At 42.3% G+C, this 26,239-nt stretch overlaps 1 protein-coding gene across 1 annotated transcript in view; it reads left to right on the top strand.

Moving 5' to 3' along the window:
• Positions 1-26,239, top strand: part of NEURL1 (neuralized E3 ubiquitin protein ligase 1) — a 274,358-nt gene that overhangs the window by 155,694 nt on the left and 92,425 nt on the right. The window contains exon 2 of the mRNA XM_077822690.1: positions 23,765-24,006. Within this exon, the coding sequence (XP_077678816.1) occupies positions 23,765-24,006 (242 nt within the window). The remainder of the gene's footprint in view (positions 1-23,764; positions 24,007-26,239) is intronic.

Raw genomic sequence — 26,239 nt, 5'->3', positions numbered from 1 at the left:
GCTTGGAAAGGGAAACTAATTTGAGCACTTTCCTTTTCTAGTTACCCTAAGCCAGCTCAGAGCTGCTGTTTGATTTCACAACTCTGGAGGGGAACATTACAAGCATGTAGTCAGTGCTGTTTTTATTTTCCCTTCATGATGTTGGCTCAGCTTGTTACTGTACCATATTAAACCTGGCAACAAGGAAAGGAAACCCTGTGTTGAATTAGCAACCTAGTCTGTTTTCCATTTAACTGAAGTAGAGAAACCCATATTATTAAAACTTTATTGAAATATTATATCATATTGCTGAGGAATTGCCTGGGATATGTAACCAACTGGGCAACCATTGAGAATAATCTTGATTTTTCAGGGATGCCAACCTGAAAAGCAGAAATTAATTGACAACATTCAAGATTTTGTCTTAACTTTTTGTGGATAAAATGTCAAACCCAAGGAAGGCCATTAAACTCGGAGAATGCATTGATGAAGCCCTGTATAGGATAGAGTTCTGCTCTAATTTATGCCCAAGCAACCTAGCTGACTTCACTGGGGGTTGCACAGTACAACTGAGATGAGAATTTGGTTCATAGTGTGGAAAAATAGAGATGCAGAATAATTTTGCATTCATACAACTTGTCCGGTGTCAAACATGCCAGTTTTTTTTACTGCACCCACCATAATTACAGCTCATGGCTCGCATCCTGCGTTGAGATCTGCTGATGAATACAGGGCTCTAAGTAGTGAAATGGTGCATGGGCATGAGGGTTCATGTCAGCAGATCCTGATTCAGCAGCTGTGCCACACCATGTAATGGTGGGTGCAGTAAAAATCTGGCATCTAAGGGATACCACCACATGGGTGCAGTGGTCCATACCAATGGATCCCAGTGTAGGTCTGGGGTTATAAAAACAAGCACATGAGACCAAATCCTGGAGTCATTCTTCAGTTTGTAGTGACTACTGTATGAATTTGCCTGAATAAGGATTGCAGGATTTTCCAGTTTGTAATGTTACAAAGAGTAAGGGAAATTTCCTAATGACTCACATCCCAATTCAGCTGCTCCCCACAATCCTGCAACACTGTAAGATCATCGCCTCCCATCAGGCAAAAATAAAAAATCAAGCTGTCTCCTCCCTCACTCGTCACCTACTCAACCCGGTGATTTAAGTCCTGCTTTTTTCCATGCTCTTGTGCTCCATACATAGCTGCATTTATGGCAGAGCTCTGAACCTTATGACACTTTTCATTTCTTCCTCTTCCCCCGACCACCATGCTCCCAGTATGTTAAATAGGCTCTTTTGCATGGGCTTAACTAGCTGTTTTTGTTCCCATTCCTGGGTATGTCTAACAGGCAGGGTACCTATTCCTTCAGTGTGTCCCTGTTAGTCCAGCTAACCAGAAATCCCATCTTTCTCTTCTCTTTGCTTTTGTTCATAACTGATCCTCTCTGCAAGTAAGCCAATTGATGTGACTGGTACTGCTCATTTGTGTACGGAACACTCTGGTGTGGGTATGGGTTTGGCAGAATCAGATCTTTGGCTGTGAGACGAATAAAGCATTGGTCACAAAGCATGGAAGCATTAGGATCCATTCTCCTCTAAATGCACCCAGGCAATTCACAATGACATTAATAGAAGTATCAGTCTACAGATGGTAGAACTTAGTGAGTGGATGATAACTAAAACTAATAGTTTTCTATCTAGATATCCCTCCAGAAAATGGCTTGTTTGGGGGGTAGCTGCCTCCAGAATGAGAATATTTTGGTGCCATTTTGTTCTCTAACATAGGGCTTAAGAAACAGGTTTACCTTTTCATGACCTATAGTAGCAAATATTCATGACTGACTGGTGTCCTGTGTGAGGTAGTCAGTGAGAGAATTGTCAGTTCTCATGGTTTTAGTTGTATTTTTCTTTAGGCAAATCAGAGAACTAGTGGTAGTTTCATAAGATGTCATGATACTCAAATGAACTAGATATATATGTATGCGCACACATGTGCATGCAGATATACACACTGCTGCCCTCTACTGGATGGTGTCAGAACTACTGTGTGTGTCATAAGCACTATACTGCTAATTTAAAAAGGCACTGAGCTTGAGAAAAAAAGTTTCCTTTGTTTTGTAAACGTTTCTTCCACCCACCCCCAAAAGGTAAATTTTGGATTTACTAAGCTGATGGAATCCTTTTAAAATAAATGTGTCATTTCTAGTCAAGTGGTTGCTATTTGTTTTCAGGCAATAAGATGACAATGCCCTTGATCACTTGTTTAAAGCCCTGGTGCAGCAGATGCCAGAGCAAACAAGTTCCTGTGTAGACTACTCCAGCAGCTATTTATAGTAAAACATTAAATAATGTCTCCACCAGGCTGGTGTGGGAGTCGTTTATGCAGCTAGTTGAAAATAATATTCACACTTCACTTGTGGGCATAACCACTGGGGGATGCTGTTACTTTGCTGCTCGTTCTTCTGTGGTTGGTTTGTGCCATTTGGGTTTTGTGTTAGGCAGTACCAAGGGAAAACCCCCCACTACTCTTAAGCTGCTAACATCCATGGGCTGATAAAGCTGCTTGTTCACATAGCTACATGGCCATCCAGAGTGGGGGGTCTATTGATTTAACTATTTTGCTGACCATATTGAGAGGTGATGGGTTGGAGTCAGGGAGTAACTTATCAGCAATGGGTTTCTAAATTGGTGTAACTTAGGTGCTGAGCGGCCTGAAGAAGGTAGAAGTTAAAGCAACTTTGAATTTGGCCCAATGATGGAGAAAATAAGATTCTGCGTATTAATTAACTGATTAGTAAACTAATTTCTGCTCAGGATGGAATTAAATGTGAGGCAAATGCCATTGCTAAGGCAGATTTTTGACTGAAGGGAGAAATGTCACCCATTAGCCTGACTTAGACTTGGAAGTTCTTAAATCAGTTGCTTGGAAAATGATTTTATTGTAATAAGCTGTGCTTGCTAATACCCTTCATCACTAGTGAAGGCTGTCCCTGTTGAGGCAGGAGTTTCCTTGGTAGGCCTGTTTGAGCTAGTGGGAGGATGTTGCTAGACTGGAACGCTTGTGGCCTGATAATATGTTGGCAGTCTTATTCCTGGTTTCTATTTCCACCTCTGCGACTGACTGACAAAATGAAAATGTACTGGTTAGATCATGGGAGTGGGAGGCAAGGTTTGCAGCTGACAAAGACTGTATCAAAGGTTTCAGAGTAGCAGCCGTGTTAGTCTATATTCGCAAACAGAAAAGGAGTACTTGTGGCACCTTAGAGACTAACCAATTTATTTGAGCATAAGTAAGCTGTAGCTCACGAAAGCTTATGCTCAGATAAATTGGTTAGTCTCTAAGGTGCCACAAGTACTCCTTTTCTTTTTGTATCAAAGGTGACATATAACCTGGGGCAAATTGCGTAGCCTTCCTGATCCTCAATTCACCCCTGCAGAATCTACTGTTGCAGGGGTGTTATAAGGATTAATTAGCACTTGTAACCAAAAATATAAGCACTTTATAAGTTCCATTAAACCAGAGAAATTTAATTAAAAGCTGGAATTGACTGGATAGTAAAAATAGATATTATTGATCAAATTCAGACACCAACTTAATTGATCACGTAATAAAACCAAGCAAATTAAGGATTGTAGATCGAAAATATTTGAAAAAAGCCATTGAGGGCACCACACCATGAGAACAACTGAGGCGTTTGTGTCTGGAATTTAAAGTGCAAGAAGTCCCACTCAATAGAGAAAGTTGAAAACTCTTCACTTTCTACTCCCCTTTTGTAGATATAGATTTAAGGCACTTCCTTTGAGGGTTACCTCCGCACCTTCGGTGTACCAAAGCAACATCTCCTGGATATTTGAGGATCTGGTTTGGGCAGAAATTGTTGTTGATGATCTGCTAATTTGGGGTATAAGTGACCAACACCACAATGGGAAGACCTGTGTAACAATCTGAAGCCTGGGAAAGAGGAGAATTTGCTGAATAAATAGTCATGTTGGAGATATGCTGGGTGATAGAGGAGTTTGACTGAACATTAGAAGAGTGAAGGCCATTATACAAATGGTAAAACACCAAAGGGAGGCCTTTGCAGAGAGTCACAGACATGTTAACAACAAATTCATCTTTAAATTGTCACTTAAGTACTCTACTGAGAATTGTGCTGGGGAACAATACAAGACGGCACTGAGATGTGATAGTCAAGAGAAAGGGAATTATGAAAAAGGTCACACCATTACTGGAATGTTTTAATACTTACAAAGATTCTAAGATCTCAGTCATTGCAAGCTCAGGTGAGCTGGGGGCTCTCCTTTTGTCAGTTACATCCAGTTTCAAAGCAGTGGCTGAAAGGTAACAGAGCTATGCTGAGGTTGAAAAGGATTCTGGCACTTGTATTTGGTTGTGAAGTTTCATTAACGTTTATGGGCAGAAATCAGGTGAGGAGGAAATCGCCCATGAACCAGCGGAGGCCATGTTACAGAAATCTCTGTGCAGAGCACGGCTTAGACTTCGGGAAATAATCATAACATTGAAAAAAGTACTGTTAGGAAGTGCTGATAAGGAAGTGCTTATATCAGGCTTGCTCTCAAGAGACCCTGTAAATATCAAAAGCAAGGAGCTGTAGGAAGAAGGGTTTGAAGTAAATTAGGATCAAGTACTGCATTTTTAAACAACACTAGCAAATGCAAAATGATCTAACGCCTTGAGAAAGTAATTATAGATGAACGATTATCAGGAGAAAAAACAACAAAACAAAAACCAGAAAAATTCCAAGCCTAAAAACTTTCTGGGACTATGCAAATGAAATTTGCTGCATAGGAGTCTTTACAAAGGGTGTTGTCATAATACCGCACAGCATGAGGTCTGAAATAATAAGCATAATCCATGGTGTTAATCTGGATAGGGAGCAGTTCTTACACAAAGAACAGAGCCTGAGATGTTCTATTCTGGCCAGGCCTGAATGCTGCCATTGAAGATAAAGTATCTCAGTGTGAAATCTGCAATAAATACAGGACACGGAATGCAAAAGAACCACTGAAACCATACGAGGTTTCTGACAGTTAGTTGAAAATTGGAACAGATGTATTTGAATTAAAAGGGAAAGATTGTATCTTAATAGTGGATTTTTATTTTGTGTGGGTGTGGTAAATTGAGCTATTGCACAAGATCACTGGAGTGCAAAAGGCAACTAAAGGCAGGCAGGCAGAAAACAAGATGTTAGACACCTGGTGCAGCAAAATGGCAAAGGATGTGGTGAAAATACTAACTTCCATGGCATCTTTTAGTCTGTAAGCGCTGTGGGGCAGGGACTGTCTTTGACCATATGATTTGCACAGCACCTAACATGATGAAGCCCAACCTGGTTGCGGCTGTTAAGCACTACTGCAATTTAATTGTTAAATAATAACCATCTTGGGGGAAAGATGCCAAATTCTGCAGGTACAGAATCTACAGGGCTCTGATTGAGATGAATGGGACAGTTCCAACCTTTTCGAGCTATTGTTTCATTCTGGTTGTGCTTATCTCTGCACAAGAGCTACAAATATAATCTTAAAAAGAAAGCTGAGAATCTGGAGCACAGTTTTGCAGCAGGGGGTGAATTGAGCTGTAAATTCTGTGTCTGTGGAATTGTGGAGTCGTGGTTACACTCCTGTCCCACAACAGGGGTCAATATCCACTGATACCAATTCACTGGTGGGGAGAAGTGAAACAGGGGCAGGAGTCAGAGTAGCAGCCGTGTTAGTCTGTACCCGCAAAAAGAAAAGTAGGACTTGTGGCACCTTAGAGACTAACAAATTTATTTGAGCATAAGCTTTCGTGAGCTACAGCTCACTTCATCGGATGCATTCAGTGGAAAATACAGTGGGGAGATTTATATACACAGTGAACATGAAACAATGGGTGTTACCTTGCACACTGTAACGAGAGTGATCAGGTAAGGTGAGCTATTATCAGCAGGAGAGTGGGTGGGGGGAACCTTTTGTAGTGATAATCAAGGTGGGCCATTTCCAGCAGTTGACAAGAATGTCTGAGGAACAGCAGAATTATAACATTTAAAAACCAGTCGGAGAACACTTCAGTCTCTTTGGTCACTCGATTACAGACCTAAAAGTGGCAATTTTTCAACAAAAAAACTTCAAAAACAGACTCCAACGAGAGACTGCTGAATTGGAATTAATTTGCAAACTGGATACAATTAACTTTAGGCTTGAATAAAGACTGGGAGTGGATGGGTCATTACACAAAGTAAAACTATTCTCCCCTCCTCCCCCGCTGTGCCTCAGCCCACCTTGATTATCACTACAAAAGGTCTACCCACGCCCCGCGCTCTCCTGCTGGTAATAGCTCACCTTACCTGATCACTCTCGTTACAGTGTGTATGGTAACACTCGCTGTTTCAGGTTCTCTGTTCCCCACTGTATTTTCCACTGAATGCATCCGATGAAGTGGGCTGTAGCTCACAAAAGCTTATGCTCAAATAAAGTGGTTAGTCTCTAAGGTGCCACAAGTCCTCCTTTTCTTTTTAGGAGCAGGAGTGTAAAAGATAGCCAGCTGAGGGAGGTAGTGTCTGGACAGGGACTTATATCTGCACCAGAGGAAAGTAATTTATCTCAGACCAGACAACTTTGCTCACAAAGAAATCAAAACAAACCTTTTAAAGTGAGAGACGGTGGGTCCAATTCAGAGTTGAGTCTAGAGGTCTGATTCTGATCTCACATAGGTGTAAATGGAGATTAAAGGAGGAGGACCTGAGATCAGAATTGGACCAGAGTCTCAGCTTCTATAACATAGACCTGCTTTCAGCCCTTCAGCATATAAGTCATCCCGTTTTAGACTTTGACTCTCACCCACTTCCCAACATGTAGCTCATGTTCTCTTTGCATTTGGTCCTACATGCTAGTTTTCATGACTGTTCCATGGTCCTGTTTTGTTTTCTCTATTGCTGCTTCCACCTTCCTTTTCTTCCTGACAAGTACAAAGGGTTTGTCCCTGACAGATCCATATGTGTTCTTTCTCCTATTTTCCATGAAATTTAATATTATGATGTCCAATTTATTGCAGTGTATATGGAAATTATGCCCAGGATAGACTTTCCATTAAATTATATTTAAATTGGAAGAGAATACTGGCACTTTTACAAGGACTCCAGAATTAATTCCCTAAATACTGAGACTAGTTAATCTTTTGGAAGGAAAAAAAAAAAAAAACCCTACGGATTTATATTTAGCAGAGGGAATGCATATTTTTTAAACAGAGCGTATATGCGGCCTCCTGAAGAAAGGAAAACATCTTTTACATTGATTTGTAGTCCATGGAAATACTACGTGGCCATAAAATATTTGCAGTGGGGTTCTGGCTTTTATGCAGCTGGCTTTTGAAGTCTGAACTATACTTAACCCTCTGAGAGTGGGTGCTGTGCTGAATGCAGCTACCTTTGGGGTGAAGGATGGAGGCTGTTTAACAGTTCACAGGAACTCTACCTGACACTTTAGGAAGGAAGTGATAAGAATACAGTGTGCAATTAAAACCACAGGGGAAAGAATAGCCTTCTGGATATGAGGTGATGGGCAAAAATTGGTGAAGTGTTTGTACTCAGAAGAGTCTCTTTGGAGACGTGCACATACACACGCATGCTGTGAAATGAGACTTGGGGAGCGTGTACAGTGTCTCTGGTGCTATGAGGATATTAGTGATACATCTACGTCAAAATATTTGGAGGTACATTTAGGATAAACCCTGAAAAGTCTAGACACTTGGCTGAAGTTTCTAACACTAACTGAATCATCGGAGGTTTCTTCTTTTTCTCCTTCCCCTCCCCCACCCCCAGTGCACCTAAAGAAGTGAATATGCTTCTCTTCTGATCCTTCAACCCATGCAGATCCTTCTTTCTCTCTTCCCTGACTCAATTCTTCCATTCCTATGGCTCCCCAGTTTCTTCATGACCTGTCACTAGCCCCTCATCTCCCTTTTCCTGGCCCCGAACTTAGCTTTTCAATATTCAGCAGGACCCACTCTCCCTTTGTTGATATCATAGTGGGCTGTTTCAAGTGTGTAACACTTGGGGGTCTCTTCTTGCTTTGATCTGCTGTTTTACCAGTATGTTCTCTCAGCCTGCCATAGGACTCATGGGATTTGAAGACAGGAGCTGAGACTTTGGAGATGAATTTCAGTAATGGTCAGTAATCAGTTGTGTGTCAAGGTAAATGAGACCTGAGGAAACTTGTCTAAACTTTTTCAACTGAAAAATAAACTTAGCTTCAGTTCAGCTTGAGATCTCGGGATTTTTCTATTCTGCATTCCTTTCTCTCATGAATATTGTAGCACTTTTATGCTGTGTGAGACTATTGGTCTGTCAAGTCATTTTACCTGTGCCAGTACGTGATGCTCAAAAGAAAGCAGAATAACTCAAATAATGTACATATGCAGTGTTGTTGTAGCTGTGTCGCTCCCAGGATATTAGAGAGACAAGACAGGTGAGGTAATATCTTTTACCTCCAATCAAAGATATTATCTCACCCACCTTGTCTCTCTATAATGTATCTAATTTTTTAGTGCTGTACCTGGGGAGAGAAGGAGAAAAAATCCTTTTGTCCCTATGTTGAGCTACCCTGAAGCCTGAGATTTGATTATTCTTATCTTATTATGCATAACTAGAGATGTTATTAGCCACAAGATTATCTAAACTTGGTAAAATAAACTCCTTGCTTCTCTGGCCTCTGGTGGTAATGAATGCCATAGGCTGCCCACATGCTGTCTGCAGTAATGTTTCCTTTTGTTCTGAATTTACAGACCACTAATTTCAGACTGTGCGAGACCTTGTTCTTCTTTTATGTGACCAATCAGTTTCCATGCCTCCCTTCATAATTTGAAGGGTAAAATGCTTTTTAAATAATGAGAAATTGCTCACCTGTTGAATATACAACTGGTATAATTCCTTGGAGACCTCGCATCTACTGCACGATTCTGGGTGAGAGTTGCTGTCTTTGTCTAATCCAGTTGGCCTGATTCTGATGAGGACTGCCCTTAGGATTTATGGGGCCCTATGCAGTATTATTAAACTGGTGCTCCTATGCCCAACGGCAGCCTGGGCTTGCATGTGTATTTTAGATAAGGGTGGTCTTTTGAAAAATTTATTTAACAAACTATATATCTTAAGAGCCAAGCATTTAAGGCTAAAGATGAATACTCAGATTGTGCATCTAAAAATCTATGCAATGATTTTTTAGAGATGTGATTTTTATAATCTTCAGCAACACACTAATGAAATATTTTTAAAGAACATTTTAAACTAAGGTCCTGTAGACTAACATGTTTGAAGTAAATATGACAGTAATGCACAACTGTATTTGACAGTAAATTCAGAAACTGACAGTATATACCTGAGGGTTGGCAAATGCCTGTTAAATGGTTTCATTACCACTCGAATGGCTCTTTAACAGTTTTAATGACAGGTTTCAGAGTAACAGCCGTGTTAGGCTGTATTCGCAAAAAGAAAAGGAGGACTTGTGGCACATTAGAGACTAACCAATTTATTTGAGCATAAGGTTTCGTGAGCTACAGCTCACTTCATCGGATGCATACTGTGGAAAGTATAGAAGATCACAAGACCATCACAAGGCCTAATAACATCAGCCACACTATCAGAGGCTCGTTCACCTGCAAATCCACCAATGTGATATATGCCATCATGTGCCAGCAGTGCCCCTCTGCCATGTACATTGGTCAAACTGGACAGTCTCTACGTAAAAGAAAGAATGGACACAAATCAGATGTCAAGAATTATAACATTCCTAAACCAGTCGGAGAACACTTCAATCTCTCTGGTCACGCGATTACAGACATGAAAGTTGCGGTATTACAACAAAAAACCTTCAAAACCAGACTCCAGCGAGAGACTGTTGAATTGGAATTCATTTGCAAATTGGATACAATTAACTTGGGCTTGAATAGAGACTGGGAGTGGCTAAGTCATTATTCAAGTAACCTATTTCCCCTTGTTTTTTCCTACCTCCCCCCCCCCCCCCCCGACGTTCTTGTTAAACCCTGGATTTGTGCTGGAAATGGCCCACCTTGATTATCATACACATTGTAAGGAGAGTGATCACTTTAGATAAGCTACTACCAGCAGGAGAGTGGGGTGGGGGGAGAGAAAACCTTTTGTAGTGGTAAACACCCACTTTTTCATGCTTTGTGTGTATAAAAAGATCTTCTATACTTTCCACAGTATGCATCCGATGAAGTGAGCTGTAGCTCACAAAAGCTTATGCTCAAATAAATTGGTTAGTGTCTAAGATGCCACAAGTACTCCTTTTCTTTTAACATTTTTAATTTTGTGCTAATAGGTCTGGCAGGCTTTTTCACTTTTAATTACTAGATTGCCCCAGGAGGAAGATTCACCAGGCTGCAGCAGCCAGCTGTGGTGGGAGCCTTCAGGAAGGGTCAGATTAGAACAGGGATAGGAAGAGGCAGGAGGGTGGACACTAAGACTCAGGGGTGCCCCAAATTTTCGGGTGCCCTACGCAACCCATATGTTGCATATGCCTATGGACAGCCCTGATTATACATTGGTTTTACACTACTTTAATTAGACTAGTGTAGATCAGGAGCAAGTGAAAGCAGAACCAGGTCCTGTATATATTTACGTGTCATGGTTGCAGGGCTAACTGCACCTCCTTCCGGTCTGTCTTGAGTGCACCGCCTCAGGTGCCAGGCCTCATGGCTTTATCTCTCCACCAGTGGAATAGGCCAGGCCCCGGCTTGCAGTACCCAATGTGTCATCTGTGCTTTCCTGGCAGGTTTGACTTGGATGGCCACCTGTGATTGTTCCCTCCAGGAGCCAGTGGTATACAGTGATCAGAATGTTGCCTTAAAACCAAAAAAAAAAAAAAAAAAGTTTTTAATTCTTTTTCTCCAAGTGCTTTGTTCTTACTGTTCCTATTAAAGAACAGAATCCATGCATGTCGCCCTTACTTAAAGCATGGCTTAGACAGGCCTTGCTTCTTCAGACACTCCAGTGGGCGCTTGTGTAACCTATGCCTGCTTGATGTGGCACTCTGTCCCACTCTAGTGGTGGCTAGACCAACTAGACATTGATGAGCCTGCTACAGCCTTGGCTAAGAGACAGGTGTCGTTTAGCTCATCCGGTAGAGGCTCATGCGATAAGCTCCAAAGGTCCTAGCTGACAACAACCGGGGTCTGCCGGCATTGTACTTGTGTCAGTCTGGTTTCTCTGACCACTCCCCAACAGCTATTTCCTCTCCTGAGTGGGAAAATGTCCATTTTAATCCATGCCAAGTCCATATGTTCTTGACAGTTCCTGGGCTTTAGCCCTTCTGGACAAAACCAATCCAAGAGAGTCAGCAGGGTGTCGAGCCAGATTCCTCAGAGCCAATGCCTCTACCATTGTCCTGTAACAACCCTCCAGTGTTTGCTAAGGGCTAGCTTATCTCGATCTGTTATTTTTCCTTCCTGCTTGTTTCCAGCCTGCTGTTACGCTAAACCAATACATTGATTCAGTAAACAGCCTAATAACCAGATCAACATACCGTATTCATAAATTATTACAGAGCAGCTCCAAGTCCATCACAGCTGCTTCTTCCTTTCACCCTTTCCTTTAAAACAGTAAAGGTCAGACTGCAAACACCGTGGGTGAAATCCTGGTCCCATTGACGTAAATGACTAAAGTCCCTTTTGAGGCCAGGTTTCCACCCCTTGTATCTGAGTGGCCATATCGTAATAGATCAGAGAGATTATGTGAAACTGCTTACCTTAACAAAATCTGTACAAGAATGTCTGGGTTTAATCATTTCTTACACGTGACCATCAGAATGAATACGATGTAGGTGATGACGTTACAGGCGGAGGCATCTGAATGAGTATCAGTGACAATTTTGTGTATTTCATTTAAAGTGCCACGTAGCGGCTGTCCTGTGGTGTCTTTGAAATGGGGCAGCAGTTTCAGTGTAGTATTTGCAGTACTACTTCCTACCCTTGTTGGCTCTCCCGATAGAGGACAAAAATGATAATGGAGACTGAACTATCTTTGCACCCTAGATGGCAGCTTCAGATCAGGGTTTAGTTTATTGATTGTCTCATCAGCTAGCCACAGTATCTAACCAGTGCTGAAAAGAACAAGGTTATGTTAACAAAAATCAGTATTATCCCCAGGGGAACGTCTGTTTAATCGGTTTAGAAATAAGCTTGCCCCACTCAAAAATAAATGTTAACTGGACTAAGTGAATGAGAAAAGGAGGCCAGTTGATCCTATAAGGATTATGACGGTAAGATCTCACCAGTGAAAGGTTTTAAAAGTACCTTTAATATTCTTCTTTGTCCCCAGTTTTCCCCAGTCTGGGCACTGTGCTGAACCGAAAGCAGAACCATCACTCCTTCCATAATACTGTGCCATTTTAATGACTAAATTGCTGTGAATGACTGCAAGAGACACTGAATAAACACTCCTCTAATGAATAGGAATTAGACACTTAATAATCAAACAGTACAGCTGTTGAAGATGCCAAGTTAAAACATTAGTTTCACATTTATAAAGGGAAGGTTTTTTTCTTTTAAGCGGCTGGATTTGCTTTTGTTCTGTACAACAAACAGCTGTCTGTTGAAAGATACCATCCCTTAGCTAACAAGGGAAGTCTTTAATCTTTTTGCTTAGCTAAAGCTTTCAGATATTTTTCAGGCTTCAGGTGGAGAGCGAGAAGGGGCTGCCATTCTATCTGGTTAACATGTCCTTTCGCAAGAACATGGCCATTCTTTTGGGTGTACCTGTCTTGCCTAGCATAGTACGATAGATGCTACTTGAGATCATGCAGCTTTGTTAGTAGATTGGTCTCCTTTAGACAAGCAGAAGACCGCAGAACTTTGACTCACAACCCCTCTTGAGTCACTGGTGGGCACGTATGTTATTTGGAAGGGTAACTTTTGAGATGAGTCTTTAAACCATAGTCCCAGTATTGGTCTAGTCATAGTATGTCCCAACATCTATACTGGAAAATAGTAGGTGTGGGCTTCTGAAGTTTGATCAACTATCTCATTTGCCAGTATTGTGTATTCATTGGTGCCGCAGAGCATGATGTGGCAGAGCATGCAGTATCAATTACTTTTGGCTGTAGTCAGTACCGTCTAGCTCACTATTATTTGTATTATGGTAACATTGAGAGGCACCAGTTGAGATCAGGTTCTCACTGTGGTAGGCACGGTACAACCACATAAGAAAAGACAGTCCCTGACCCAATGAACTTACAATAAACAAGAGGTCAGAGGAGTAACAGAGAGATGAAATGACTCGCCAAAATATACTCCTGGGGATCTGGGCGTGCGTGCCCACGTGATCACCGTCAGGGGTGCTGGGAGTGCGGGGCTGAGTGTATGTGCATGCCATCATGCAGCATGTCAGTGGCACAGCTGGAATATTCCATAAACCTCCTTAATCCAAGTCCAGTACTATATCCACTAGGCCATACTGCTTCCTCAGGTCAGGTGTATAATCTGTCCTTCTATCATGTTGCCAAGTTGCACATAAAAAAAGTGAGAGAGAAATCACATGCCATTGAGGAGATCCAGTGAATGTAACTGGGAGAAGTACGTTTAAAAGAAGCAGAGAAGAACCCCGCTCAAATGTCCTAAGCATTTGTGTTCATGAGACAGCAGACATCTTAGAAAATGAAGGAGTACTGAAGAAAATATAATGCTGTGTGAAAGAATCTGCTCAACCATAAAATAACTAGGGTTCCATTACTGCCCCCAGAGCATGGAAATTCCACCTGCCCTGCAGGAAGAGAACCTCTTTTATAGAGGAACTCAGTAATATTCAGTGGAATTCACCTTGCAGGGCAGAACATGCCTCTGGGGGTTGGGGACGGGAAGAAGTGGGATTTTAAAGCTCCAGGAAGGCAGAGAAAATCAGGGATAAATTGAAAAGCAGCTGAACCCTATGAAAAAAATCACCCTGGCAACCTGCTGATGGGGAAGTCATTTTTGAATTGATATTATTTAGTTGTATGATGATAGTAACTCAAGGTCCCAGCCATATTCAGGCCCCACGGTTCTGAGCTCCATACAGACACTTAGTGGGGAACAGTTCCTGCCTTGAAGAGCTTACCACCTAAACAGAGCATGCTACCAAAAGATAGTAGGGGAAGAGGAGGCAGATCGAGGGGAAAAGACTTGCTCAAATCAATGGCCAAGATGGGAAGTAGAATGCAAGTCTTGTGCATCTGAGTTCTGTGCCCTGTCCATTGGACCACACTGTATTCCATAGCCCCAAACTTCTGGATAAGGATGATTCCATGTTCAGAGGTTCCTGAATCTTTAAATACACCCACAACATATTGGGTAAGATGACACCTCCATTTCCATGGGGACCCTTTGCATTCCAAACAGCTGTTTGGTGTAGCTGTGCTTTTGACTAGAAATGGACGTGAGCTGTGACATTGAAATGTGGAGCTGAACTATTTCAGCGTTTTGAGTGGAGGTTCAGATCTAGCCCACAAAGTTAAAACCCCATCTAGCCTAATATTGAAGGTGATTTGGATCTGGTGTTCCAGTTTGAACCCATCTATGTTGGCCTTTGTCTATTTAGCATTAAGAACATAAGAACGGCCATACTGGGTCAGACCAAAAGTCCATCTAGCCCAGTATCCTGTCTTCCGACAGTGGCCAATGCTACATGCCCCAGAGGGAATGAACAGAACAGGTAATCATCAAGTGATCCATTCCCTTTCACTCATTCCCAACTTCTGGCAAACACAGGCTTGGGACACCATCCCCACCCATCCTGGTTAATAGCCATTGATGAACCTATCCTCCATGAATGTATCTAGTTCTTTTTTGAACCCTATTATAGTCTTGGCCTTCACAATATCCTCTGGTGAGGAGTTCCACAGGTTGACTGTGTGTTGTGTGAAAAAATACTTCCTTTTGTTTGTTTTAAACTCCTGCCTATTAATTTCATTGGGTGACCCCTAATTCTTGTGTTATGAGAAAGCGTAAATAACACTTCTTTGTTTACTTTCTCCACACCAGTCATGATTTTATAGACCTCTCTCATATCCCCCCTTAGTCATCTTTTTTCCAAACTGAAAAGTTCCAGTCATATTAATCTCTCTCATATGGCAGCCTTTTCATACCCCTAATTTTGGTTCCTCTTTTCTGAACTTTTTCCAATTCCAATATATCTTTTTTGAGATGGGGTGACAACATCTGCACGCAGTATTCAAGATGTGGGTGTACCATGGATTTATATAGAGGCAATATGATATTTTCTGTCTTATTATCTATTCCTTTCTTAATGATTCTCAATATTCTGTTTCCTTTTTTGACTGCCACTGCACATTTATTGGATGTTTTCAGAAAACTATACACAATGACTCCAAGATCTTTCTTGAGCGGTAACAGCTAATTTAGATCCCAACGCCTAATTTAGACCCCATCTGACACATACCAAACTATGTATTTTTCCTTCTGGAAATGTGTAGTTTTTGTCTTGGTAATTATATGGTCAGTAGTAACCCCTGGTGACAATGACCTGGCAGTGTCAAAAGAGTAGTAAACCTTTAAGAGGGAAGGAGTTGTTCTTAAACACTTTACTTGGTGTACTAGGCACAGGGAGACTTAGACTCACATTGGAGACATGCAGTTTCTTGCTCCATCAAGAACAAAAAACATGTTTGCTGTGGCAAAGTAGGAAAACCTAGTAGTCCTTTATAGTATTTTTACAATTCCCCCACATCCCTCACACTCTTTCCTGAGACAGTTTACATGTGGGAAAATTGGTTTTGAGACCCGTTTTGAGTTTCCCTTGCCCATGAGTTATTGTTCATGTTCAGTAATGTGTCTATCTTGTAGTTTGCCATGAATTCTTGAAGGCAAAATCTGAAGCTCTAGAACAAGAAATGATCATAGTTTCTTCCCAGGCTTTTACTAACAATCACGTTGATCCTTTCGGTATCTTGGTGTACATACGTGGGTAACGTACCAAGGAGCAGAAATGCAGTTCATTGATCCCTTTGAGGCTTCATCTCACTAATCTTAATTCTCCACAGTGGAAATTGTCTCCCTATTCTCCAACCCATCGGCAACTTCTTTCTGATTGCAGCACGCTTGCTCTTCCAGGGCAGGGATCTCTTGTTTCTGCAGCATAAACACACTGCCAGAGCAAGACATTCTCTCACGCAACCCTATTTCTCATGCATTTTTTTTACACGTGTTCTCTTTCTTCCCTTTCTGTCTTTGTTATATATGTCATGGTGCAGCCTGATAGATTACAAATCATACTTTAACCTTCTTCAGATGAGAAGATAACAATCATAACTCTCCCTTTCTGCCTGGGTCTATTCCTTCTCACTGTAACTAGTCTGCAAGGAAAATTACCTTTACCTTATGCCCAAATAAATCTGTTAGTCTCTAAGGTGCCACCGGACTCCTCATTGTTTTTGTGGATACAGGCTAACATGGTTACCCCTCTGATACTTGGTACGGTCATCTCTGTTACTGGTACTCCTCAGCTCTTTTCTCTTCCTCTGCAGCTGGACACGGAATTGTTTTCTCCAGTTCCTGCTTGCATGGCAGTCGCTGTGACGTGCTTGCAATCACTTCTCTTCAGGTTTTACACCCAAGACCATTATCTCTAAGTGTCTCTTGATTCTAACTCTCTGCAAAGCACTTCTTGAATGCCTTGTAGGTGGGATGCTATCTGAAATGAACTTTTTTTTGTTCTCCACACAGTATCACACAAACCATGTCAGTCAAAACAATTTCAATAGGAAAAATGTTCTTAAAAAAACAAACCAACCCTTAAGCAACCTTTTTGATAAACAACCCCTTTTTTCATAGCCAAATTTTCACAGCGCACGGGTGCTGCTGGGGAAGAATGCTAACAGGCTTCATGAGTGCATTTTATTAAGCTGAGAACATCAAGAGCTCAGATGTATCTGAATTATAAATCATGGTACGCCTGATTGTGCCCCTGAAGTCCATGATTGGAGGGTCATCTGTCACAAGTAGAAGGGGAAGTCAGCCACTTCTGCGGCAGTGTCCCCCTCTGCCAGTTCATCGGGAGTCCATGAAGGCCCCTCAGCAGATCTGGGAATGCATGGGGGTAGAGGGGATCAGCTCACTGTCTCCCTGCTGGTGTTGCAGAGATCAAGGCAGAAATGTGGTACAGCTCTAGCATGTTTTCACAGTGGGAGAGCGGCTGGCTCCAATGGAGACATGTTGCCAAAGAGAGTGGGCAGGAAGAAGGGCACACAGAAGGGCCTACAAATGGACCAAGCCTCCTTGTCTTCACCTGGAATTAGTGCAGGTTCCATGGAATCTGTGGGTTTGTGGCCTGTGACTCCGTCCTCCAACACACGAGTGTGGAGAAATGTGCAAAAGGCCTACCTCCCAAAGGTTTCCTCCCTCTTCGTCTCCTCCCTTGGATGTTCCTACAAAACCGAGCATTTGGTTTCTGTGTTAACTTCTGAAATGACTCTGTGTAGCTTGAAAGCTTGTCTCTCTCACAAGTTGGTCCAATAAAAGATATTACCTCACCCAAAATTTCTCTCTAATATCCTGGGACCGACATGGCTATAACAACATTGCATTCTGCAGCCTCTGTCAGGTGTGATGTGAAAATTTTGGTCTGTCCTGATTTTTATTCATCACAGTGGGGCAGATGCTGTTCTCAGCAATGCTGTTGTAAATCTGGAGGAAACCTGCTCAAGTCAATGGGGTTTCTCTGTATTTGTAGCAATTTGGCAGATACAAATACCTGGGGTGGTGTCTTAGTACAGTTGTGATTTTGTTCTTGTGACCTGTTGTCTTGTGGCATTTGTGGAGGCCCTGGGGGATACAGGCTGTTGTTATAATTATAACGTGTCATCATAACAACATCTTGTCACTTGGGAGTGTTACTCCCTTGCTGGTTTACAAGTCACACTGTGTAGTAAGAACCTTGCATTGTCCTTGAGCAAGCTCTCAAATTTCCACCTTCTCTCAAATCTACCTTTCTTTGCAAAGTTTGTTTCTGAGCAACTGTTCCCGTCTTCCTTAGCCCTGGTCTACACTGGGGGTTGGGGGGATCAATCTAAGTTATGCAACTTCAGCTTCGTGAATAACGTAGCTGAAGTCAACATACTTAGACCTACTCACCACGGTGTCTTCACTATGGTGAGTCGACTGCTGCCGCTCCCCCGTTGACTCCGCCTGCACCTCTCGCGGCGGTGGAGTACAGGAGTCGATGGGAGAGCACTCAGGGGGGTAGATTTATCGCGTCTAGACTAGACATGATAAATCGATCCCCGCTGGATCGATCGCTGCCCACCAATCTGGCGGGTAGTGTAGGCGTACCCTAAGATACGTTGGAGCAGAGCTTGATGAGCCAGATTCTCAGCTGCTGTGACTCCACTGATGTCAACAGAGCTATGCCTGTTTGTATCAGCCGAGAATCTGGCCTTACAAATTTAACTTAGTTCCATATCACACAGTTGAACCATGCGGGGGGCGGGATCTAAAATTACTGTATACATCACCTGAGCAGTAGTGTTTGCAGTCAGCATGCAGAATATCATAGTGATTTTTAATCTGGGAATATGGAGAAGTTTAGACTGTGGATCAGGCCTCAGTACTTTTAACAAAGGGTTTCTGTTAGGTGTACTCAGCCAAATCCTGACATGCTAGTATAGCCCCCTTGATGGTGTTCGTTACGCATGCTCCTCTGTGCCCAATCCATAGAGGGATGTGTCTGCTGCAGCCTCCAACTACAGAGGCCACCTCTGTTAGGTCAAGCTGTAGATACTCATGGTTTTAGCTCTGAAGATCTGTGGTCTTGGCCAAGATGGTGGCCATCACACTAACTCACTTTTGGAATGGAAGTTTTGCCCCAGAAAAAAATGAGTAAGGACCTTAGTATCTGGCCCATCACTACCATTATTACTGCAAGGCACCAACCATATTAATGTCTGGGCACGCTTTTTTATTAAGGACCATTTCCTGAGGTCCTCACTCAGGCAAACTTCCATTGAATTGGAGTCTTCCCTGAGTAAGGACTCAAAGATTTTGTCCTTAAATAAGGTATGGGAGAAGGGAATCGCCTTCTCTATTTGTATTGATAACCTGTTGCATGTGGATTCTACTACCAAGTCAACTTTCTCTATTCCTGAGGGTTGTGATCTTGTGGGTTGCACTGAGTGTCTGTTTGAAATGCAAAGGTCACATTATGAGCCTTTCAGGCATTGTTCTAAGATGGCTTCATTCCTGTTTGCTTTCTGCAGTGCCAAATTGTCACTGTAAATAAGTGTTCTACTAATATTGTTTCTGTAGAATCGCACAGCTCCCTAGGGCTGTGTAATGCTCCTACAGCAGATGCATTGGACATATGCAGCATTGTTACTGGAGCCTGTTTGGAAAACTGTGAGCAGTTTTGGTCATTCCATTTCCATGTTTTAAAAGGGCATGATGTCCCTCAGAGAGCTACAGCTGTTCTTATAATCATGGCAATAAGATTGAAGCTTTCGGCTTCTCAATGCAAGTCTAGTAAAATGTTTCCAAATCCTTTTTATGTCCTTGAGTTTGACTGTTAAATTTGTTGGCAGATGTGGCTGGATCATAACGAATCATGCTGGGCTGTAGGGCCAGAAAAGAATACTTGGTTCACCTAATCTGACCCATTTCATTTATCAGGATTACACACTGCCTCATTCTCACTATCTTATCCTCTCTTCTGTTTGAATCACCACAGTGAAAATGACTTCACTCCTGGAAATCTGTTCAACTGCTAAATTCCTCTCACTGTCTAGAATTATTTCTTAACAGCTAACCTAAACACTTCCTTCCCTAGCTTTCTGCCATTGCTCCTTTCCTGCCATCTTCCAAGGTGGTGAATAATTCCCTTTCATCGTAATATATTACTCTTATTTATAGTCTGTAATCATGTCAGCCCCCACTCTTTTCTACAGTAGACACAGCTCTCCCTATCACTCCCCCTTTGTCTTGTCCTTGATTTTTCCGAGACGGATCCTGATGTTTTGTTTAGGTTCTTTTACTCTGCTTTTAACTGTGGTGTCTGAAGCCAATGAGACCTTTGAGTGTGATCAACTACTAATGACTTACTTCGAGGTCACACAGTGAAGTTAGGTGGGATCACTTCAGCCAGCCAGAAAAGGCAGCTTGAAATGATGACCTTATTTCCTGTTACTTTCTTCTCTTTCACACACATGTATCTTTTGGAAACCAACACACAGAGGTGTGTGAAAATTTCAGACAAAACTAGAAATGGTCAAAACCAGAATTTTTCATATCTTGCTGTACATTTTCAAAAATGGTCCATTTTTGTGGAAAAAGCAATTGAAATTTTGTAGGGTTTTCCACCAAAACCAGGAACTTTGTGTAAAAATGGGGAAATTCTCACTCCTGAGCAAAAAAACCACAATTCAGTATTTCTTTAAGGTAAACATCAGTTCACCTGGTAAACATCTTATATTTGCCATTTTTAATTTGCAAATTTTACAGCAAATGAAATAGAAAATTTGATATGCCTCAGAATGGAATAGCAAAAATGTTCATAAAAAGGAGTGCTTATGGCACCTTAGAGGCCACAAGTACTCCTTTTCTTTTTGCGAATACAGACTAACACGGCTGCTAGTCTGAAAAATGTTCATGTGAACTTCTGTGGGGAAAATTTCACTCTGATGCAGCTTTGTCAATGCAGCTTTTCCCAAGGTGGATCTAGCTTTTGGGAATCTGTCATTTTACCAATAAAGTTAACTTAATTGACTTTAAATTAGCTAGAAACCAAATAATTTACTATATTCTCTCGAAAGAACTGGGAGCACATGGCTCATTGCACAAATGGCAAAAAGACTATGCATATTTTAGAGGAGTCATAGAAGTTAGAGATGGAGTTCTTCACCTGGAATACTGTGTTCAGTTCTAGTCACCCTGGCCCAGACCCTCAAAAATATCTAGGCGCCTAACTCCCATCCATGGGATCTGGGCCTTTGAGGATCTGGGCCTCTGTTGTAAGGAGGATATACCAGAAATAGAAAGGCAACTAAGGGTTGAGCAATGAGAAAAATTAGAGGCCTGGAAAAAATTAGAGGCCTCTCTTCCATCTGAAGAGAGATTGAAATGACTGGGGTTGTTTACTTTAGAAAGGAGACCAATGAGCAGACACAATAAAATACTGAATAGTATAGATAAGGTAGATCGGGTACTATCTCATAATAAAAGAACAAGGGGGTGTTCAATGAGATTGAAAGGAAGCAGATTGAAAACTGATACAAGGAAATATTTTTTCACAGGATACACATTTAGCCTTAGGAACTCATCGCCACAAGATATCACTGAGGCCAAGAATGTAGTAGAATTCAAAAAAGGATTGGACATTTATATGGATAACCAGAGTTATGATTTTTTTAAAATCTAAGAGTTTTAGAAGGGGTATAAAACCTCATGCTTCAGGGCCTTTAACTACATACGGGTTTAGGAAGAAACCTCCACAGCTTATTCCATATCTGCCTACTGCAGGGTTTTCTGCACCTTCCTCTGAAATACCTGCCACTGTCAGAGCAAGATACTGGACTGCATGCACCCCATCAGTCATATTACATCTGACCAACATTCCTGTAGAAAATACTAATCTCTGTCTCTCTCTTGTTGGCTGCTCCACCTGTGCTTTCCCCATACTTTTCCAGCTGCCGTTCCCCACACACACTCCACACGCAAACTGTTACTTCTGCAAGCCACCTGCTCCCAATCCATTGGGTCAAATAATCAAGTATTTTCAATTGGTATTCTTTATCTGATTTCTATGAACATCCTTGCCCCGCCCCCATGCCCACACACCAGGCTGCGTATGAGAAAAAGAGACAGATGACTTACTCTCAATATAATGAGTGTTTTGTGTTGAAAGTGCTGTGTGTTTTGTATGTCCCCCAGTCCCTCTCCCTGCTAAAGCAGGATTATTACAGGATTCTTCGCCTGTATATACCTGGTCTAGTTTTACAAGTCCTAGATTTTGGCATTTCTGCCACATCTATAGGTAGCAGTGAGAAAGTGATGAAAGGGTGAATTAAGAGCAATTTGGGTCTGCATCTAGACTAGCAAAGAGGCTGAGTTACAGTTCTGATTAAAATCAAAACTTTTCCAAAGTTTGGGGATTTGGTTCAGACCCAGTACAATAACAGACTTAAGAAACCAAGTCTAGATACAGATTTGAACTACCACAATGTCTGGAAAGAGTGGGGTCCAGTTCTGATGATCTGTTACTGTCTAGATTAGAGATAATGCAGAATTATAGTTTTGCCCAAGTAATTTTTATGACTCTGCAGTACTCATACAAAAGCACCATTGTGACCAACTAAACTACCCAAGGAGTTTTCATTTGATGCTTACTTCCATGTAGCCCATGCAGTCTGAAGGTTACAGAATTTATTATTGATATTTAGTTGTGTGTAATTTATGAAATAAACTGACACAGCAGGATGGCATTGTTAACACATGAGTTAACATTGCTTTGGTTGTGTTTCTCATGTACCATCAAATCAATTTATTTCTGTTGACAGTCTGTATCTTATTTCTATGGACCCTTCCACCAGTGTACATATACACAGTATTGTGCATGTGGAGAAAGAAGCAGATGACTTGTTCTTGACATAATGATTGTTTTGTGTTCAAACTGCTGCATGCTTTGTATGTTATGAAGAAACGAAGATGAATCAATTCATTCATGAACCAATAAAGCTACTGCAGTGACCAGGTCAATTAATTGATAAACTGTCTCTTTGGATCTCTGGCTAGACATGCACATAATCCCTGCCCTGTTTCATGCACCTCTTAGCTCCCTTGCTCCACCATAACCATTAGCTCCTCATTCCTGAATGACGGTGTAAAAATGATAGGTTTCAGAGTAGCAGCTGTGTTAGTCTGTATTTGCAAAAAGAAAAAGAGGACTTGTGGCACCCTAGAGACTAACAAATTTATTTGAGCATAAGCTTCATGCATCCAATGAAGTGAGCTGTAGCTCACGAAAGCTTATGCTCAAATAAATTTGTTAGTCTCTAGGGTGCCACAAGTACTCCTTTTCTTTTTGGTGTAAAAATGGTAGCTCACCTCAGGTTGCAGCTGGTGAAGCATGGGGGGAGAAAGCAGGGAGGAAGGATGTTGGTTGGTGCAGGAGACCAGCTGGGTTGGCAGTAGGAGGTTACTGGAACATGGCATTACAGAGTGTGAGTGGAGAGAGAGACAACGGGCAAGGTGCAGGAGGACGCTGGATACAGCAGCATTTTGGGAGCAAACCAAGGGGAGGGACTGGTGGGGCTGCAGTTGGAAGGTAGGGGTGGCGGGACAGGTTAGGTGTAGGTGCATCTTGGTGGTGGATGGGCAGGGAAGCAGTCTGGAAGTGGGGACTACCAGCTGTCTGTGCATGTGTTCACCTGAATGGTATGCAGTTGCACGTGCACATTTGCAAGTAAATTTTCAGAACTGAGTTTTGACCTCTGTTTCTGAAAACGTGTCCCTGAAACTTTCCATGCACTCCGATGCTGAGCTGCTTTCCCCGTGTCATGCTCTGCATCATCAGACTGTCTAGAGGGCAGCTGTCTATATGGTTATAGACATTTATTATGTTCAAGATACTGTAGAAAGACTTTTTAGTGATTTACAGTGTAGGCATTGAGACTAGCTCTTATCTCACACTGCAGTTCCCTGTAAATTAGCCTTGTGATTTGGCACTGAGAGATTCCCATTATTACTCAGATCAGATTTAAAGTGTCACTTTTTTTAAACGCTGTCTCAGACTCTATAGGTGGACCGTTCCCGGCTTCCTCTCACCGATGCCACCACAAGCAGAAGCATTGTCTTCCCATCACGCAGTGCGGAGCTTTGTCAATCAGCCCGCTACTTTTCCATCCCCATGCCAAGGGGTCCCAGATCATCATGGACACGGCACAGAAGGCAGTGAAGCGGCAAGCCAGCTTCTGCAACGCCATTACCTTCAGCAACAGGCCTATCGTGATCTACGAGCAGGTCAGGTTAAAGGTGAGTAAATGACTCCTCCCTCATTGCTGTTGTAACAGCCTCAAGTACTGTCAGGAAAGACTAGGTGTAAAATATGAGTGAGTTATAGCAAAATCTGTATATAACATAGTTCCCAGAAAAGCATAGATGGGAGTCTGGGGTGAGGAAAGTATGGCTCATGGTAGTGAGTGTATATCAACACTGAGATAGGTTGCCCATTGGGGAGTCTTAGGTCTAGTACCAGACCTCTTCACACAACGCATAGTCAACCTGTGGAACTCTTTGCCACAGCATATTGTGAAGACTATAACAGGGTTCAAAAAAGAACTAGATAAGTTAATGGAGGATAGGTCCATCAGTAGCTATTAGCCAGGATGGGCAGGGATGGCGACCCTAGCCTCTGTTTGCCAGAAGTTGGGAATGGACAACAGAAGATGGATCACTCAATGATTCACTGTTCTGTTCATTCCTTCTGGGGCATCTGGCATTGGCCCCTGTTGAAAGACAAGATACTTGGCTAGATGGATCTTTGGTCTGACCCAATATGACCATTCTTATGTTCCTATGTTTTCCATCCCATTCCTGGAATGCAGAATCCTAGGCTCTTGGTCTCACAGACCTCGTGCCTGTGCCATCCTGGTGCTTTATTAGTATTCTTATTAACTATTTCATTTATCATTGTGTCTAGGGACCCTAGTCATAGACCAGGACCCTACTTTGCTAGGTGCTGTACAGATGCAGAACAAAAAGACAGTCCCTGCCGCAAAGAACTTACAATATGACCAGAGAAAGGTATAGATAGATGGGGCAATACAAGGAAATAATGAGACAATACCGGTCAGCATGACAGGCAGCGCTGTCAGCGCACCAGCAGCCTAACCCTAGTTTAGGTTTATTTTTTTGTAGGCATCGCAGCAAAGGAGAATTTTAAGGAGGGATGTGACAGAGGGTAATATGGTCGCTTTGCCAATGTTTTCAGGGAGCTCCTCCCAAGCATGAGGGGCAGCACATGAGAAAGCACAAATATGTTTGCTTGAAAATGTAACTAGTGGGTGATGGAGACTGGCACCATGGGCTGGTCGGAGGTGGGAATGGACATCTAGATGGCGCATGAGAGATCAGTAGGATGGGTATAGGTCATGAAGGACCTGGAAAGTGAAGACAAGCAGCTTGTGTTTGATGTGATACAGAAAGGGGAGCCAGTAGAGGGATGCAGAGAGAAGGGTCACATGATCAGAGTGATGGGCCAGGAGAATGATCTTTGCAGCAATGGGGATATGAGCAGGCCAAGATTGCATCTGTCAAGGTCAGAGAAGACGAGGTTGCAGAAATCCTACTTCCTCACTGGGACCAGATTGATTCGCCTCCTTTGTGGAATGTGCACTGAAGGGCGACACAGATTGCTCCTTAGGGCTTCTCCTGGAGGACACCACTTCTCCTGGCCAGATATCCCTTTGCACCAAAGCCTTCACTCAAACCACATGCAGCCTGACTTGTAGATCATGTGCTCTTCCTTGTATTGAGAGCCGAAGGGGTTTAGTTACAGCTCTTTAGGGGCTGAACCACCTTTAGGATACATCCAAAGGCTCGGAGGTTCTTCCTTTCAATTCAGATAAGACCTTAAAAGACTGAGGGTGTCTCTGAAATATCCAAAGCTCTTGGGTCTGCAAATGTGGAAACTGAACTTGGAGCTGAGTGCTTCCTGAGAGGTGCCAAGCTTCCTCATTTATTCCCACTGAATTTAGTAGGAAATGAGAGAACTCAACACCTCTCTGGCTCTGGCCCTTGGGTGGAAAAATCCCTCACACAGGCTTCTATTCATTTTCTGTTTGGTTCTTCCTGCTTCCATGCAGGCTGGAAATGCAGCAGGACTGATCTAGTTGCATGGCATTTTTGGTCGGAAGCTGAGAAATGCAGAGACAAATGACCCTGACAAATGATGAGATGGTTGGGATGGGAGATGAGAGTTAACTAATTATTTTGTTTTTGAAAAACCTCACCAAAGGTTTGCATTTTAGGCAAAGATTGTGGGTCATTTCTATGTTCTGAACCAGTTCTCCTGTCCCTACCTAGGAAGCTCGATGTTTGTATTTGACCATGTATATTAGGATTTTATCTTCCATAAAACGCACATGAAGGATTAGCGGGCAGGACTTTCATCTGTGCACAAGGGATTTATGAACAGGGCTCCCACTGAAAGTAATGGGAATTTTGCACATGAATAATCAACAAGCATAAGCAGAAAAAGTGCTTT

This window comes from Eretmochelys imbricata, chromosome 7, assembly GCF_965152235.1.
Source record: "Eretmochelys imbricata isolate rEreImb1 chromosome 7, rEreImb1.hap1, whole genome shotgun sequence".
NCBI classification, from domain to species: Eukaryota; Metazoa; Chordata; order Testudines; family Cheloniidae; genus Eretmochelys; species Eretmochelys imbricata.
Note: the sequence above shows the minus strand (reverse complement) of the source record. Positions and strands in the feature narration are given on the sequence as shown.